Source organism: Telopea speciosissima, chromosome 8, assembly GCF_018873765.1.
Source record: "Telopea speciosissima isolate NSW1024214 ecotype Mountain lineage chromosome 8, Tspe_v1, whole genome shotgun sequence".
NCBI lineage: Eukaryota > Viridiplantae > Streptophyta > Magnoliopsida > Proteales > Proteaceae > Telopea > Telopea speciosissima.
The window spans coordinates 2,634,198-2,652,792 of record NC_057923.1 but is presented as its reverse complement, the minus strand read 5'-3'; the positions used below and the strand labels follow the sequence as shown (position 1 = coordinate 2,652,792).

Genomic DNA, 18,595 nt, shown 5'->3' with positions numbered 1-18,595 from the left:
TAGATTGTATTAATTCAATTAGTATTTTAAATTTTGGTAAACTAGATGGTACAACTTGATTAAAATAGATCATAAGACCATTTTAAATATTTCAATTGGAAGGATACAATCCATCTATTATATTTTGACATTTTAACCATTTAATTTGTATTATAACTATTTATTTAGCATTTTAAATCATGACAAACACAAAAGACTGATATCTTGTCGAAACATTAGAATCATATAATCACATTGAAATATTGATTGTAAGATGTAATATCAAATGGTTTTAATGTTTCGATCGTAGTTTACCAAAAAAAAAAAAAATGATTCGATCGTACATCAGATTTTATTGTTATGTTTGCCATTTTGTTTGGGAGCTATATTTATTCTTCTAATTGTGCTAGGGGGAGAAAGTCACCATCTTGTTAGAGCCTAGATTTTTTTTCTTTGGGGGTGGAGGGGGGGGGGGGAGATGGCATTTGTTGGATGATAATATTTCTGATCATGTTGGGTAGGGTCGGGTCAGATTAGAATAACATGGTACTCTATGAGAAAAATCTATACTCAATTCGAATCATAATTAAATTGAAGTTTCATAATTACTCAAGCTAAATATATCTATTCATTTTACAAGTTTTTTCTCTTCAAAATGTTCATTTATCTTAGAAGCATTATTACCATTGTCCCAAAATGATATCAAGTTGCAATAATACCAATAGATTTCATTACAATGAAATGTCTTACTTATAATTTGTGAAACTTCAAAGTCACTTTCAAAACTTATCTTGTGCTTGTTTTATGTCAAAACTTGATCAATGAGATGGGTGTATAGTTGATATATGGACTCAACTGTGCTCATTCGAGTTTATCATAAGCTTGTGAGAAATACAAAGTTCATAAAGCTACATTTGATTGCAAGGGAAATTAAAGGGAAGGGAATGGAAAAATTTCAAACCTAAAAAAAAAACTTTTGTAATCATTATTCCATGTGATTGTATAAACTACATAATTTTTTTTATCATATTTAGTAATGATACATTTTACATGTAATTTTTATTTTACATTTTAAACCAAAAGGAATTGGATACAAAGTAAAGTGGAATTTAATAACCAAATATGGAATGATTTGGAGTTAATGATATTGTCACATTATTTTAAGTATGAAAATTTCACTTTCCTTCTCTTTAATTCCCCTTGCAACCAAATGAAGCCTAAAGTGTCTTGATACTTAAGTTTTTGTGTCTTACTACATATATCATGGAGAGGAAAAAAAATGCATAATACAACTTGTATTATGCATACGGCATATGATGTTACACCCAAGTTTCAATGGATAGATGGTTCGCCATTTAATATATATAACAAAGAAAAAATTGAGGACTGAAAAGTCAACATTACAAGATTTGTTTGACGAGTAATAGTACAAGAAGAAAAATCATTGATCCAATGTCCCTAATAGGGCTTTGATACTATTCATGAAAAAGTTACTTTTGAGTCTATCTCTTTCCTCTTCTTATTTTCTCTCTTTTCCATTGAATTCCACCCCATGTCTATTTCTTCTTTCTCCCACTAAATCCCATACCACTACAAAATGCATTTTTCATAATTTCTTTTTCTTTCATTTTCTATCATTGTCAACCCAACCCACAACATATGGAACCCATCCTCATAAGTTTTTCACCATTTTTTATCCGTTAAAAAACACAAGACCTTAAGGGATTTTGAAAATTTTCCTCGCTAGCCTAGCCCCCTTACCCATGGACTTTTAATGCCTCAATTTAGGCAAAAAGTTTTCCTTCACTCAAGGCCGATGCTATGATGGGACTTCCATATTAATGAACCTTCATGTGATTTCACCATTACCTCTCCTTTTTTTGAAATGTCTAAATTATCTTTTTTGGACAAAAGATCATTGCTTAGTTGTGTCCCATAAACCTTCTCATATGGCGCCTAGAAATGATGCCCCTGTCCCCTGGTTTGATATTCAAGCAGTCTCCCTCATTGGCCTAGACGTTGGAATAGAGATCAAGCATCGATCTCATGCTCTTATCTTTTACAGGTCCCATGATTCCCATCCAACCATGGATTAAAAAGATTCTCTTTTCAAAGAGTTGTCAAACCTTAAAATGAGCAGGTCAACCGATCAAGCCCAATTGAAAAATCGAACCAATTCCCTGTCGGGCTGGCTTTGGTTTGAGGTATTATGACATCATTGTTTGAATATTTGCTCGAAAAAAAAAACAAAAAAAAAAACCCATGTTTTAGTTAATTCAGACTTATATTTTATGAGGTAGTTATGTGATTGACTAAATTTTATCTTATTTTTATTCTATTTGATTTTGTCTTGTTCGCGTGGGCCTGTGGCGGCCAAGGCTGGTCATAATTGGGATATGGCGGTCTTGGTCTCGGTGTTGTGTTCTTAACGAGTATTATTAGTATGGGCTTCTTAACAGTCAAAAACGTAAGCCCGCCCAGTTGTGGTAATGCCAGATTTTCCTCTTTTCCGAATCCCACATCCCTTAAAGCCTTACCGTCAGCTTTAATAATTCAGCGTGTGATCAAGCCCTGGAACCAGGCGAGGCTTCCGAGCCTCGGTTCGGTTTCCCTTTTCACTTTAAAGTTCACCAATTTTAAAACTCTCCTTGGAGCTTGGATCCTAGCTATCTAAATCTGCAATTATCCGTTCCAGATCCGTTCTTCGTTTCTTGAATGATTGGGGCTTGAATCTCGTAGCGAAATCTCGAGGTTCCAGTTGCAGATCAAGATGATTACCATTCCATATATAACTGCCCTTACAACTTACTTCAGCTATGGATTGCTGTTTGCTTTTGGCCAAATCAGAGATCTATTCAGAAAAGTTATCGACTGGTTCAATAATCCTAGCAAACTCGAGGTGTTCGATCCTCCTCCTCCTCATTTGTTTTAGTTTCCGTTCACAAAATTACATTTCTTCTTACTAGTTATCATCGTTTTTTTTTTTTTTTTAACTTATATATGCATGTGTTTTCTTCGAGCAGGGATACGCTCCGATCTGCTTAGGGCTCGAGGATTTTTACGTCCGACGCTTGTATCTCCGCATTCAGGTAATTTATTAACTTTTTCCTCTTATTCTTTTGGTTTTTCCCATTCGTTTTAGTTGATTATAAGTTTTTATTTTTTTTCCTGAAATTGTCACAATTTTGGGTATCTTGTTGGATTGTTTCTATCGGTACAATTTTGATTCCTTTTATCTTAAATTATCGATATTCAGGATTTTTTTTTTGTGGGAGAGGGGGGGGGGGGGTTGTGGTGGTGGTGCTGTGTGGGTAGGAAGGCTTGTGATGGGTGTTCGTATGCACATTTCAACTTCAGGACGCCACGTTGTTAAATTGTGTAGGGTTTTTACTTTTCGGTGTTAGCTCTAGCATATTTGTTGAGGATACAAATCCTGTGGCAACCTCAAAGACGTGACAGAAGTACATGTTAATGTATTGGGAAAGTAGATTGCGACGGTTCAATAGAAAAAGCACAGTTAAGTTAACTGCATGGAACGTTGAAAGAAGCAATGCTAGGATGGATGCCACCCTAAGGAGCACAAGAATCATAGACAACTCACTGAGATGCTATTCTGCGATCAGGACCTTTAACAAGCTCCAGCTTGTGATTCACCCAAAAAAAAAAAAAAGCTCCAGCTTGTGACAAAGAGAACCATTCTCTGAAGCTCAAAAATTCCAAACACGGCAAGGATTTCAGACCTTGCCAATAGTACAACATTAGATGATCCTCAGTCAGTCAATCGTATGAATCCCATTGCAACACAATCTGGGCATATTAGAAGAGAAGCAGTTATTTGATTACAAAAAGAGCGGGGAAGGAAATGCATTTCAAAATTCAAACTAAGTTCATATAAAATTTAAGTCCAATCCAAACCTGAAATGGCCCCAGTAAGTGACACTCGACCATCAAATTTCCCCACCCCCAATAAACCTCCTCTGGCTGAAGTTAATCCTCAGAAATGCATCAATAATTAATGTAGTAAAATAATAAGAGTTGTAAGATTGGCAGTGAAATTTGGCACAATGGTTATTGTTAAAGTTTTAATATGTCTAGCTACACTGCGCAATCACTAGTAAGGTGTATGATGTAGGATGCAGAGGTTTCTATGAGAGAGTAAACCCGAATACATTGTATTTCATGTAAAATCTTGAAGATAAGGTTCTAAAGGGAAGTAGGCCAGGGTTTGGTATGATAAATTAACAGCAGAGAATTGCAAAAAAAAAAAAAAAAGGTGGGGGGAGGAAATGAATTTAAGCAATCATTATTAACCCCCAAAAAATTTAAGCAATTAAATTAAAGTATTATATGAAATCTGACTTAGAAGTGTTAACGCAGTCATGCTTCTATAACAGAGCTATTATCTGAAGAGCTAAATAAATATTCCATTCATCATCTCAAAACTTGACATGCCTGTGCATGGGGCACAAAGACTTTGAATTCCTACCTAAACTATGACTGGGGGGCAGAATCCAGTTACAAACCGACAGTTGCAAGTGTTTCAACAGTCAACAATAACTTGCCAAAACAACTGAGAGTTGTAAGATATTGGTCTTATTCATAACTTGCCAAAACAACTGAGAGTTGTAAGATATTGGTCTTATTAATAACTTGTCAAAACAACTCACAGTTGTAAGATATTGGTCTTATTTTTCTTTTGTGGGTTTTGGGGGCGGGAGGGGGGAAGAATCACTTTTCAAATGACACCAAAACCATGCAGAAGTAAAAGGTTTTGACTGCTGAAATTAAGGCCCAAGAGAATTTGCAAAAATAAGATTGAATACAGAAAACATTCCTTTGAGAAATCAAAGAAGGTACTTGGACAGCTGGACCCAAGAAATAACACTAAATAATTTTTTTTTTTTCATTTTTTGATAAAACTAAACTTGACCAAAACCAAGATAAAACCATCCTATATACCAACACACAGGAGACCAGAACCGATCCTACTACTTATTACTAATCAGTCCCAAAATAAAATAAAAAAATTACAAATTAATACTTGCATCCCAATACAAAAAAAACCCAAACTAACAAATATGATATATACGTTTACCCACAAAACATAAAAAATCAACCTTCTTCACAAGGGTATTGGGCCCAGAGAAAAGAGTAACAATGTGGCACACACACCTTGCTGTATTGTTTACTCTTCATGGATGACATTTCCTTTCTATTTTTTGCTTTCTTCCACCCCCCCTTCCCCCTTTTTTTGGGTGCGAAAGTAAAAGTTTGGACAAAGTGGTTCCCATCAAAATTCTCGCAGTGGAGAGTGAATTGTCTGACTGGTAAAGAGGAAAGAGATATTCTTTCTGGACATTGTTTCTATGCTTTACTGGATTTACCCCTGGATATGTGTCGGCCTCAATTATCTTCAATTGAAGTATTCAAGCTTGAAATCTAATGCTGTGTTTCGTCTGTAACACCATAGTTGTCAAGGCGTTGCCTAGGTGTCGACTAGGTGACGCCTAGGCGTCCAGGCACCTTGGTCGACTTGGTCGCCTAGGCGGGCGCCTTGGATGCCTTATTCACCTAGTTGGTGTCTCCTGGCATTTGGACCCTCTCCGCCACCTTGGGTCGCCAAGACGCCGTGACAACTATGGTATGCATTCTAGGTTGATTTCGCATTCTCGGGCGATTAATAAAACTATTTTTATCATCCGAGAATGCGAAATCGACTTAGAATGTATACCAAACACGCCTAAGATTGCTGCTTAGTTTTATTACTCAATAAAAAATGTCAATATTCAGTTGGGATTGTAGTAAAAAATTTATAAGCATGCAAATCATTGGAACTTGTAAGGGAGAATCAATGAGTTATTGATATGTCAAATTTACTGAGATGTGCATCACTGCATGTATTCATTAGATGATGCTTCTTATTGTTTTTTGGATATTTACTTGGGCTGTTTCAGTCTTTATTTTCCATTCCTATCTACCCAAGGTGGCCGGTTTCGTTTCCTCCTTTAAGGCATAAGGCTTTAAAGCCTGCTGTGGATTACTAAAGGATCACAGAAATTAAACTACTTGTAAACTTGCCAAATTTAACCATAGTGTTGATACCCCAATGTTTTATGTGTAAGAATTGTCTTTTCCCACTCCCTTTGGCAGGACTGCTTTGGACGACCAATTGCAAGTGCTCCTGATGCGTGGTTTGATGTGGTTGAGCGTTACTCCACTGACAATAACAAGACTCTAAAGTGAGTTTGAGTTCCCAATTTTATTTAGAAGTTTGTAGCTTTGTTTTTGAAGAGTTCCTTATCCTTTCATGATCAATCTTTTCCATCGTATCTTTTCTTTTGTGCCACTGAATTATACTTTTGGCGACTTTTGGTAATTGACAATGTAAATCACAAGGAGCTGCCATTGACTTCTTATTAGCTATCCAACTGTTCTACTGATACAAAAAATCAAATTCATCTATTGCATGACCATCTTCATAAATATTTCTCAAATGCATAGTAAAAGAAAATTCTGTGAATATGATCCAACTAAATTGCTTTCTGATGCAGACGAACCACAAAAATAAGTAGATGCCTCAACCTGGGTTCTTACAATTACCTAGGATTTGCGGCATCAGATGAATATTGCACACCCCGTGTGATTGACTCCTTGAAGAAATTTTCAGCAAGTACCTGTAGTACTCGTGTAGATGGTGGTATGTACTTTAATTTGCAAAATGCAATTATTTATATATTTTGAATTTCAGCTAATGCACTTATGCCATCAGGCACAACCAGATTGCATAATGAACTGGAGGAATGTGTGGCAAAGTTTGTTGGAAAGCCTGCTGCCATAGTTTTTGGGATGGGATATGTCACAAACTCGGCTATTCTTCCAGTGCTGGCTGGGAAGGTCTGTATAGTTGATTAAGTCATTTTATTCTGTAATTTAGGGTTCTTTCATCACATGGGCATTTGGTTTTAACTTTGATAGGGTGATGTATGACCATCTACAGGGGGTTTTGATAATTAGTGATTCCTTGAACCACAACTCAATTGTCAATGGTGCTCGGGGGTCAGGAGCCACGATTAGGGTCTTTCTTCATAATAGTAAGTTTGTAGCATAAAGCATTATCGTTTGAGCCTAAGACTCCCAAAATTAAAGCTCCAACTTTTATCTCAAAAGTGTTTTCACTCACATGAGCTTTTCTTATGTTCTTTTTAGCACCGTCACATTTGGAGGATGTCTTAAGAGAACAAATTGCTGAGGGACAACCACGGACACATAGACCTTGGAAAAAGATAATTGTTGTTGTGGAGGGAATCTACAGCATGGAGGGGGAGCTTTGTAAACTTCCTGAAATTATAACAGTCTGCAAGAAATACAAGGTTGTGCTTATTTGAGATGGTAACTTTTTTATTTTCTTTACTCTTGGTAATTTTGGTATATTGGTAGTAGGTTCTGTGAAGTTTAAAAGTATTTTGTGGATCAATATGTTGAATGGTTAGAAAAATGTGATGATTATTAGAAAAATAAGCATGATGATGAATAATTCATGAAATGAAATTCTCTAGTTGAAATCTCCAAGAGAAGCTACTTGAGTAACGACTATTTGTTTTCTTTTTGTTTCAGGTCAACCTTGGTAAGGCCAATTGCATTAGATTAAAAATTAGAGAAAAAGTTATAATTGAAAACCTCTGTATATATTTGATATGGTCTAGAATATTTTGAAAACTTGAAACCAGTGAGCTGATATCTGGATCTCATTAATAATCTAATGGCAAAGGAGAAGGAAAGTGAAATCCAGGATTCCAGGTATTGGCTGCACGTAGCATTGAAAAGATTAATTTCATGAACTTGTTGAGATCTTACCCTTAGACTGGACTACTTTCAGAGGTTTCAAAAAAGTTTCTTCAGATTCAGCATATACCTGCCACCAACCATTTTACTTGGATTGAGCAATTCCTTTTGGGGCCCTTACTGGAACTATATGGATATAATTTTTTATATTGCTCAATTGCATCAATAAATATTGTATTCTAAGAACCATTTTTGAAGTCTTACACCATTTTCTGGAAATTGATGAATGATTAGAAAATAATAGATATTTGTTAGATTTTTGGTGTAAGCAGCGTTTTAAAACACGGAATCGGGGATCGAATCAGTCTTTACTGATTCCGATCCAAACTGGATCGGTATTGGGTATCCGAATATGGCGGGATCGGTCCCAAGAACCCTAGAATCAGCCCTTAGATCTGAAAACTCACCGATTCGAGGGTTCCTTGGCATGAATCGGCCATATCAGCTCGGCTGGAATCAGGATTGGTCATGACCGATTCTGATCTGAATCAGCTGATTCACCAATCTGATTCCCAATTTTTAAATCATGGTTGTAAGTATAACTGTTAGTCTCTGGATCATGAGGTCTGTATGCTGATTAAGCTTTTAAATACAGATCAATGTTCATGTGCAAACACCATATCTTTATGTGGATGATATTAGCTGGTTCTGATGCAGTTGCATTAGACTATGATATCGTATGGAGGCCTAGACACAAGCTTGGGAGACCCACAAGGTGCTGCTGGCAATCCAATGGGGGCTGAAAACAAGCTTTGGGTAGTTATGTTATAGGTTGGGCCTTTTATTTTCTTGGGTTTCATTATAGTCGGCCTAATTTATAAGCCCATAAAGAGAGGGTGAAGTTAGTATACGGGTTTAATAGTTGTGTTTAAGTTGGATTATGATACCTAATAGCTTTTAAGAGTTCTGTTTTGAGTCTATTTACTCGAAGTCGGTATAAGAAAGTGATAAGGAGTCCTTTTATGAGTTAGTTTAAGAAATTTAAAAGGTTATATATATATATGCATACGCCTCTCCTTCCATTGGAGATGATTTTGTAATAGTTATTGAAGTTTTTTCAACAGTTTTTGAGCTGTTGGGCTCTGCAAACGTGCGTGATCTTGTTCTGGTGTACTGCTTTCTTCTTCTATGCTTCTTCTTTTATAGCCAAGTTAAATATTCACCACTATTCTTCTTAGTCCTCTTCTTCTTCTCTTGATCCTATCATATTCTTTCTCTTTTCTGTTTTACCAAATCAATTCCATAATTGTGGTTATTTCTTGTGGGATATTCTTTCTAAGAATCAAAATCGGGTTATTGGATACAGTTTACATCATATCTAAACAGTTCCTCACATCTGATAAACCATAGTTGCTATATTATCTCAAGTTCTTGAATACAGCTTGAATATAGTGATCCTAGTTGTAGTTCATTCTTCTATTACCTTTTTAGAACCTAGAACTACATTAGGTTCCCCTTACCTACCACATAGTTGGCTCCAAGATGCAATTAGTCGGTGAGACTCCACCGATCAAGCATGATTTGGGGTAGTTCTGATCTAATTGTGTCAACCTCCAGCTTTCAACTTGCAAATCTAAAACTCAGAGCCAGTGAGACTGCACCAGTCAAATCAGTGTACTGGCTTTGCTGTACCTACTGTCAGTTTGTTTGGGTATAAATATACCAATTGTCATTTTTAGTTCCTTGTCTTGTTTGTTCTAGTGACCTGACACATCAAAGGTAGCAGGTTGCTAGCACATCAGATTAACAAAGCACCTATTTTCCGTTTCAAGCTGTTATTTACTCGTTCATCTTTGTGAAATATGTATATTTGTGTGCAGGATTATTCTCCTTCTGACTTGGTGATTCTGTTTGCTAATAATGGAAAATTTTATGCTCATGTTTGTCTTCCATCCGTATTCTCATTTGCTATCTGTTCATTTGCTGTTCTAACCTTTTTTTTTTTTTATTCTGTCATAGGCCTTCACATATTTGGATGAGGCCCATAGCATTGGAGCAGTTGGGAAAACAGGACGGGGTGTCTGTGAGCTCTTAGGAGTGGATACTGCAGATGTGGATATCATGATGGGAACTTTTACAAAATCATTTGGGTCATGTGGTGGTTATATTGCTGGGTCTAAGGTTTTACCTCTCTTGTTCCTGAAAGTTTGTCATACCTACAGTACAAATTGAGCTTTGTTATTGGCATTGCTTCAGTTTATAAATTGTTAATATTTGTTGAATAACGTTTGCTGTGTACTTATGTTGTGTATTCTGTACTCAAGCCATATCTTGTCGTTTGCAGGAACTTATCCAATATCTGAAATACACTTGCCCTGCTCATCTTTATGCAACATCTGTCTCACCACCTGCTGCCCAGCAAATTATATCTTCCATAAGGGTTATTCTTGGAGAGGATGGAACTAGTAGAGGTTCAAATGACATTTCTCCTTTGAAACTTGATATCTTTAAATTTGTAGTTGTGTTGTGAGGCTTGAAGCCTTTAAGATTTATTTTGTAATGACTTTGAGTTATTACCTTTTTTTCCATATAGGGGCTCAGAAACTTGCACGTATACGTGAGAACAGCAATTTTTTCCGGTCAGAACTTAAGAAGATGGGTTTTGAGGTTCTTGGGGATAATGACTCTCCTGTTATGCCAATAATGCTTTACAATCCGGCCAAAATTCCTGCATTTTCTCGGGAGTGTCTTAAGCAGAATGTGAGTAAAGCCTTTACCTGGTTTTGTCATGAATTGTTTACTGGCAATGATATGTTGGCACATAAACATCCAATCCCAGCACACATTAACCTGGTGATTGTTCTCATCTATTTTTAGTTAATATCTAGCGGAACACCTAGAGGGTGGACCCTGGTTCAATGGTTAAGGTTGCTCCATTGTGACCAAGTCGTCACAGGTTAGAGTCTCTGGAAACAGCATCTCCCCGAAGCGGGGTAAGGCTGCGTACATTATGACCCTCCCCAGACCCCACAGTGGCGGGAGCCTCGTGCACTGGGTACGCCCTCTAGGGGAACACCTCAAGTAGCCCCCCTTGAGTATTTTCTATTACTGTTAATCACTGACCCTAAGTTTTTGTCTTTAATGTTTAAATGTAGTTCTCCTTTATAATATTGATACTTGCTTTACTCAGTCAATATCATTTCTTTAATATTTATATGTAGTTCTCCTTTATAATATTGATACTTGCTTTACTCAGTCAATATCATTTCTTTAATATTTGTATGTAGTTCTCCTTTATAATATTGATACTTGCTTTACTCAGTCAATATCAATTAGACAATTACAGCTTTTGTGGTTTGATAACATTAAATGGTGATTTGAAGGTGGCTGTCGTGACGGTTGCATTCCCAGCAACCCCACTACTGTTGGCCAGGGCTCGTATTTGCATATCTGCTTCTCATACCAAGGAAGACCTGATCAAAGCTTTACAGGTAAATCCTGTCCAGAAATATGGGTGTTTTCTTCTTTCTTTCAGCTACGTATCTTATCAGCTGTGTTCAGTTGGCAGAATGATAAAAGAAACTTTTAGAACACAAAATTTGGTGGGACCTTGGAAAAGAGCTTTCATGCTGTTCATTTGGCATGAACATTAATGCAGGACCGGTTTAAGGTTCAGTTTAAATTTGGGCCACGTTTTAGTATAGGTTTTGGTTGGGCTTTAGTTGTTGTGATTATTGTTATAATGGACTGAAATATAAAGCCCAAAATGAGGGTTTAAAGGGGTGTGTGACAATTTTTATTTTATCAGTGGGTCCCTTGTCAGTGATAGTTGGGTAGGGATTTATTTTAACCAAAGTTGTTAGTCTTTGGGTTAGTTTTGGAAATTTAGAATCCTTAACTGTCTGGTTAGGAAAATCTTAGTAGTTAAGTCAATCTAGGAGACTTTATTTCTGTTCCTATCAATTAGTAATAAAACCAACCCCCTCTTCCATGATTTGGAATTAATGGATTAAATTGTTTGTTTGGAAATTTGCGATCTGGCTCTTTTCTCTCGTCTCTCGGTTTGGTAAAGGACTTTGTCCCTCCCTTTTATTTCTCTCCTTCCTCAACCCCATGGTTCTCTCTCATTACTCCTGTCATTATTTCTTTCTTTTCTATAAGTTTGTTAAACTTCAGATCTTTTTTTTTTAGGAAAGATTTCTCTCTTTCCCTCTCTCCTTCCTCACCCCCGCACTTTCTCTCTCTCTCTCTCTCTCTTTTTCCATGTCATTATATTCAAATGCTTTCTTATTTCTGACTGGTTTAAATTCTGGAAATCAGTTGTTAAGATCTAGTCGTTACCATATTAAATTCTGTCCATTAGATCTAGATTCAAATCAGTCGACATATAGCCATCAGATTGAGATCTCTTCCATACGATTAGTGGGTCATTACCCGCAGGCCATTCTGATTCATTAGATCTGATCGATCTGCATCAAACATCCTCACCCCAGAAATCAGAACTTTCTCTCCATTTTTTCATTTATTGGTTGGAGGCAAGACTTCTGCAGATTCTTGTGAGAAACCTGCTTCCTCATTCTATCACACATCCTCTCACTCCAAATTGAGATCTCTTTCATACCATTAGTGGTCCCATTACCTGCAGGCCATTCAGATTCATTTGATCTGATCGATCTGCATCAAACATCCTCAACCCAGAAATCAACATTTTCTTCCCATATTTTCTTTTACTGGTTGGAGGCAAGGCTTCTGCAGATTCTTGTGAGGAACCTGCTTCCTCATTCTATTCACACATCCTCCTGTTGATAAAGTTCGGACATTTTCCTTTGGTGATGCCTCTCTTTCCTCTCACTGCAGAGAAAGCCAGCCCATTATCGGACCCACAAATGATAAACATAATGACACTTTCCTCTCTCTCTGTGCAGTGGCTGGAATAAAATGAAAATACCAGCAGTTAGACATACTTAATACCAGCTTGCCCTAGTGAGACAAATAGGTGTAAAGAGAGGATTTGTTAATCTCTCTCCTGCATTATGAGTAAACAATATTTTTTAATATATATATATATATTGTACTTTTCCACTTTTTCTGTGAATTTCTGCAGAATGATCACATCATCGGTAAAGTTTCCTGCTTTCTTTGTCTACTTTTCCAATTCTAGACAACTGCATCCTTGAGTATTTTCCACCATCTATTGTCATTAACCTAGTTATTTCCGAGGTTCTGCTTCTCTTCCCATGTCAACGGGTTGCAATTAGAAAAAAGGTGTCTAATACTGCATTAGCATAGACTGCCGTAATGTTGTATTGTTGTTGTTCTTGGCAATGGAGATTCCCTTTCTGAGGATTCAGAGATTAGAAACATTTCCAAACAATGATATCAGATATCTTGATATGTGTTCATTGGAGTTCTTTGGCATTTGGTGAACTTAAAACTAAGTACCCTTGCTGCTTCTCTCATTGAGTAGCTCATTTGTGAAATTAAATTTGGCAGTGTTAAGTGCTTATGAATAATTTGAAGCAGAAAATTAGGGTTAAGCGGAAGTTGTTTGGAAGCTTTATGGGAAGCTGAATTAAAGCATATTTTTATTCTTCTTTAGATGATTATTTTTGAACGACAAACCTATTCTTCTAATCAATCAATCAATAAATACTGATAAATTCTTATTACTGTTGTGTTCCATAAGTGCTCAAAAGCAGTTACCAACTAAGCATATGCTTCCTGCTTAAAAAGAGTGTCCCAGTCGAATACCCATTTCGCTCAAAGTTCTTGCCCAATGGATAGCACTATTTCTAGTTCCATATGTATATATATCTGCCAAATGTATATATATCTGCCAAAACATTATGATGCTGAAACTACCAGGCTCTGTTGCACATGGGGCAAACAACGGCCATAGATCCACTAATCCAAAAGATAAATCAATAGGACCCACAAGGCATTAAATATCAGTATGGTTAAATCAAATGTGTACTTCCTCTGGTTTTGTATGGAAACCATTGTTTGTCAGACTTCTGTTGTTACTAGGGTAAGAAAATCATTCCTCATCCCCTTCCTCAGCATCTCCAACTGATCCATCTTCAAAAGCTGAACTGCTCTATTTAGTGTTTAGCACCCCTCCTGTGTGTCCCATTCTTCCACTACCCTTTCCTACTACTGTTCCTTTACCAAGCCTGAGATTTGATCAACACTATCCACAATCATTACAATGCCATTGCCATCAAGCACCAATTGCTCAGATTCTCTCTCCAAGAGCTTTGATTTTGTGAGAGAATCCAACGAGAACCATGAAATCATTCCTATATAATCGTTTGGCTAACAGAGCGTGTTCCATATATATAATAAAAATTTCATGTATGTGTGTCCTATTGATTTATCTTTTGAATTAGTGGGATCTATGGCCATTTTTCCCCCAAGTGCAACAGAGCCTGGTAGTTTCAGCATCATAATGTTTTGGCGTAATCCAATGACGTGACAATCTAACAGGTTGGGATTTTATGGGGTTTTTTTTGGCAAAATCTCATGTCACAGGTTTGTGTGATTGTCTATAAACGTTTGAGGACCCATATGGCATTAAATATCAAGGTCAAATCAAATGTGTACTTCCTCTGGTTTTGTATGGAAACCATTTTTTGTCAGACTTAGCGTCTCAGTTGTTGCTAGGGTAAGAAAATCATTCCACAGCCCTTCCTCATTATCTCCAACTGATCGATCTTCGAGTTAAACTTCTCTATAGTGTTCAGCATCCCTCCTTTGTGTCTCATTCTTCCACTACTCTTTCCTCCTGTTCCTAAATCAAGCATGAGATTTGATCAACACTATCCACCATCACGATAATGCCACCGCCATCACCATCAATTGCTCAGATTCCCTTTCCAAGATCTTTGATTTCGTGAGAGAATCCAACGAGGACCATAAAATTGTTCCTATAATCATTCTGCATAACAGATCTTGAACAAATCTTACCTTAACAGCATACAATCGGCCATCGCTATCACTTTGAAACCCACTCCTGCCACTGTTATCAGATTGAGAGTTGTCATTGGCTGGGGTTACAACTGGAAACAGAAGAAAAACCCCGTCTCCTTGCTTGGGTTACATGAGATTGTAAAAGCAGTGAGCTGAGGCAGCTGGGGTTAGCTTTCAAACATGGTCCAGAGCAATGTTGTTTACCAATTTTTCCCTACTATAGCAATTGGGGTGGGATTTCTTCAACTTGGATAAATTAACTGAAAACACTTTGAAGAGGATATTGTGAGGAATGTGAGTTCCAAAAAATCTCATAAATGGTTGTGACCTGAATAAATTTTCTTTTTATTTGTGTTTTTTTAGGTTATCAGTCAAGTTGGTGATATGGTGGGCATAAAATACTTTCCCGCTGAGCCTAAAAAACAGCAGCAAGAAGGCAGGGTAAAGTTTGACTAAATATATGAAGTTTGGATGGGAGAAATCTTCATTTGCTGAAAGGTGATTTTAGTTTCAACCATGTCTACCATTTGAAATCAGGCTGGTTTGATCCCCTTTCGATGGTCTGAGGGAGGATCCTTGTTCATATGCATTTCAAAAGGCTAACATAATCATTGTCTGGGGCACATTTTAGTGCTATGTACATTTGTTACCGTAATTTTTTTTTTATGGTTGGGTTGTTTTGGGTTCGCTTCTGAATTGATCTTTACTGTGGAAGGTTCCAAGTCTTTTAGTTATCATCGTCATCATCATTATTATTATTATTATTATTTGTATCTCGCTCATATTTATGTTTCTCAATCTTATTTACATTTCTCAAACCATGGAAGAATTGCAACAATGTAGCACAGAAAACTGCTCTTGGAGTAAAAAGCCTAACCAATCCAAAATTTTCTTAAGGGATGGGGGCCAATGAGTAAAGCCATTTTAAAAAAAAGGGGGGGGGGGTGTGTGTGGTTGATTTAGTGCGTAGTTTTGAAAGGTTGCTATACTATAAATACTCATGAAACTGCGGATGCTAATTCCATTGGTTTTACCTCCCTGAACTGAAGTAATTAAGAGGGAAAGTGAAATACGTATCAAAACTTTGATTTTGAAAGTGAACATCATTTTGAAGATGGTGTTTGCTCTTATGGTGATGGTTGTTCTTCATACCTTGTTTTTGTCTGAGAGTGCCCATTTGAAGAAGGGTCCAGCTTTCTCCTTCAGAGAGAAAGATCTATTTAAGTGCATACTTTGGCATCACTTGTGAGTTGTGGCTTCAATTGCGAAACACTGAACTGTTTATCCACTGAAGATTCTTTAACAGCTGTTTGGAGCAAATGTTAGAAGATGAAGTGAAAGTTTACAAAATTCCAATTTCTGTTTCTCAACCATAATTTTATTCTAAACTATTATTAAGAACTTTTCAGATGGAATGGCTCCTACTACTACTTGAAATATGTTTGTGGGAGTTTCTTTGGCCTGTCAACCATTTGTCCTTCCCTAAAATTTAATCAGTTCATCGCTCAATATCATTGGACAACGGGTCATAAATAGTTTGCCATTACTGTACAAAGTCAATAATACCCCACCCACTATTCATTGTATCTTTTGCCCATCATCCAAACCCCTCCATTGACTGTGGGTGAAGGAAAAGTGTCACCTTTTGTCTTATTGTAAAGAGAAACCGTTAAACCATTTGGTATCTTACCAAAAAGATAAAAAACTAAAACCATTTAAGTAAGCTCATTATTTTGTTGTGCGAGCTTCAAGTTTGTTTCTTTGAAATGTTTGGTGGTTCCCCGTCTCCTATTCCTATTGTACTCTCAGCACTTGTTGGAAATTTTCGATTTTATAAATCATGGTAGTATTGTGTTAAAAAAAAGTAGGATAAATTTTACGGACACCCCCTGTAAGTATATGAAATATCACAGACATACCAAATTTGGTCAAAATGGCAACCTTCCCCTGGAGGTAAGCACAGTTGGTATCTAAAGGTGAAATATCCATTTTACCCCTTAGTTATTTAAATTAAAAAACTGTCATTTCTACTTCTTCTTCTTCTTCACGTTTCTGTATTGCCTGAGATCTTCTTCATGAGTGTAACTAGCTGGCCTTTTCTTCACGTTTCTCCTCTCCCTATCTCTCTCCATCTCCGTCTCCGACACCCCTTCCCCTCCAAAGCTTAGACTCTCCCTCTCCCTTCCGGCCTTCCCCGACTTCCTTGGCTCCGGCTCCCCCTCCCTTTACCCCTAAGCATAATTTTGGGGTTCTCTTCACAAAAAAGTTATACTTCACCATGGGTGAAGAGAATCCCATGGTTGGCAATCTCATAATTACTCCCTCTCATATGAACAAGGTTTTAGTTATACGTATTGTTACTCCCTATCAGTCTCAGTCGATATTGATACTAATAACATGTATCAGGTGAGTCGATTCGATTCGAGATCAAAAGGCCATTTTTCGTTCAAATGAATATATTTTTATCTTTTTGGTCATATCCAATCCATATTGGTATTAGACTACCACCGATACTTAGAACAAATGCATGGCATATGGGTTTAGTCTCACATCAGGTGTGTGCGTGTGGTGTATGTTGTGTATATCTACCATTCTACAGTTCTAAAAGTCGATTAACCTTTTAAAATTGGTGTGTGATTTGTGTGATTACACTTTCATTAAAAAAATGCAAATAACATATAATTAGGTCAATGCATATGACAAGTGCTGCCCTTGCCCGGCTTCTAACTAGAAGAATCCCATCAAAGATTTAGAACCAATAAGGAAGAGATCTTTCATTGTGGGCTAAGAAAAACGCGATTCTATTGACTTTTTAAGGAAAGAAAAATCACAAAAAAGATGTGGTGGGATTGGATGCTTCATGCTTTCCTCCGACTATTCTAGGTTAGTTAACTCCATGGCTGCTGTGTTCCATAAGAAAAAACCCAAAAAAATCTGAAGCCTTTCCATGTTCACTCTACCAAGTACCAAGCTGACCAAATCCCATTGGTTATTAGAATAGATATTAATTAGAATTTAAAAAGTGTAATAAATTGTTTTAAATTGATGATAATTAATAAGGAAAAGGATTATCTGAGTAAGCGGAATAAGGAAGGAAGGTCATTTTATGTTTGGAAGAGTGAGATAGATACATAAATGCTAGTGTATCCTAAAAATAAATACTTTGAACACAATGGAATTAAAAACTAAATTCTAGAGACTTGGAGAAGGAAAAAAAAAAAGAGGAAAAAAGATCTGTGGTCAAAATGGAGGATAATCCATGAGAAAGATATTGCGGAATATAATAGTGTTAGGAAGGTTAAAATGGACCTTTTGCTCACTTATAGCAAGCCAACAAAAGCTACTACGTGGGTAGGCTAATGGGGTCCACCACGTAAGGTGTGAGGACATCCCTCCTCCCCCCCCCTCCCCACCCTCAACTTGAAAATGACCACCAAAACGGCAAAACCTTATCCCTCCTCTCCCGAATAATAATCGTTTTTAATTTTTTCAATTCCTCTAATAGGGGAAGTGGATCTCATCTTGGGCATTGTTTTTGGGCAGGGGATAGAGTGATCATTTTTACCCCCAGTCAAGGAATTGAAGGAATTGGAAAGAGTGTCAAATTAGAGGGGACAACGACTCCTCTTTCCCCCCCCCCCCACACGAACTTTTGAAGTTTTGCACGCGTAGTGAGGCATGTGGGACCCACACACATTCTTTCTTTCTCTATTTCCATAAGATTTTTTTTTTTTTTTTTTGTCTAAAAGAACTACTTACGTGGTATATATATACAGGCGGGAATCCGAATAAAAGACGTGCTTTGAAAATTTGTAAAGAAAAGTATATATATATATGTGTGTGTGTTAGGTTTTACAAGTATGTT

General features: G+C 36.9%; 1 protein-coding gene across 3 annotated transcripts; it reads left to right on the top strand.

The window, feature by feature from the left end:
- The first annotated feature begins 2,542 nt into the window (after positions 1-2,542).
- On the top strand, positions 2,543-15,544 carry LOC122671628 (long chain base biosynthesis protein 2a-like). Of its 3 annotated transcripts, none has more exons than XM_043868965.1 (12): positions 2,543-2,878; positions 3,003-3,068; positions 6,130-6,218; positions 6,531-6,676; positions 6,749-6,873; positions 6,977-7,070; positions 7,186-7,349; positions 9,781-9,942; positions 10,106-10,232; positions 10,355-10,521; positions 11,145-11,252; positions 15,094-15,544. In XM_043868965.1, the coding sequence occupies exons 1-12, from the start codon at positions 2,750-2,752 to the stop codon at positions 15,184-15,186; spliced, it is 1,470 nt and encodes a 489-aa protein (XP_043724900.1). In that variant the 5' UTR covers positions 2,543-2,749; the 3' UTR covers positions 15,187-15,544. The 3 variants fall into 3 exon arrangements, with proteins under 3 accessions (XP_043724900.1, XP_043724899.1, XP_043724901.1); XM_043868964.1 differs by having other exon boundaries at positions 3,000-3,068; XM_043868966.1 differs by lacking the exons at positions 11,145-11,252; positions 15,094-15,544 and adding an exon at positions 14,347-14,508 and having other exon boundaries at positions 3,000-3,068; positions 10,355-10,574.
- Positions 15,545-18,595: the final 3,051 nt, after the last annotated feature.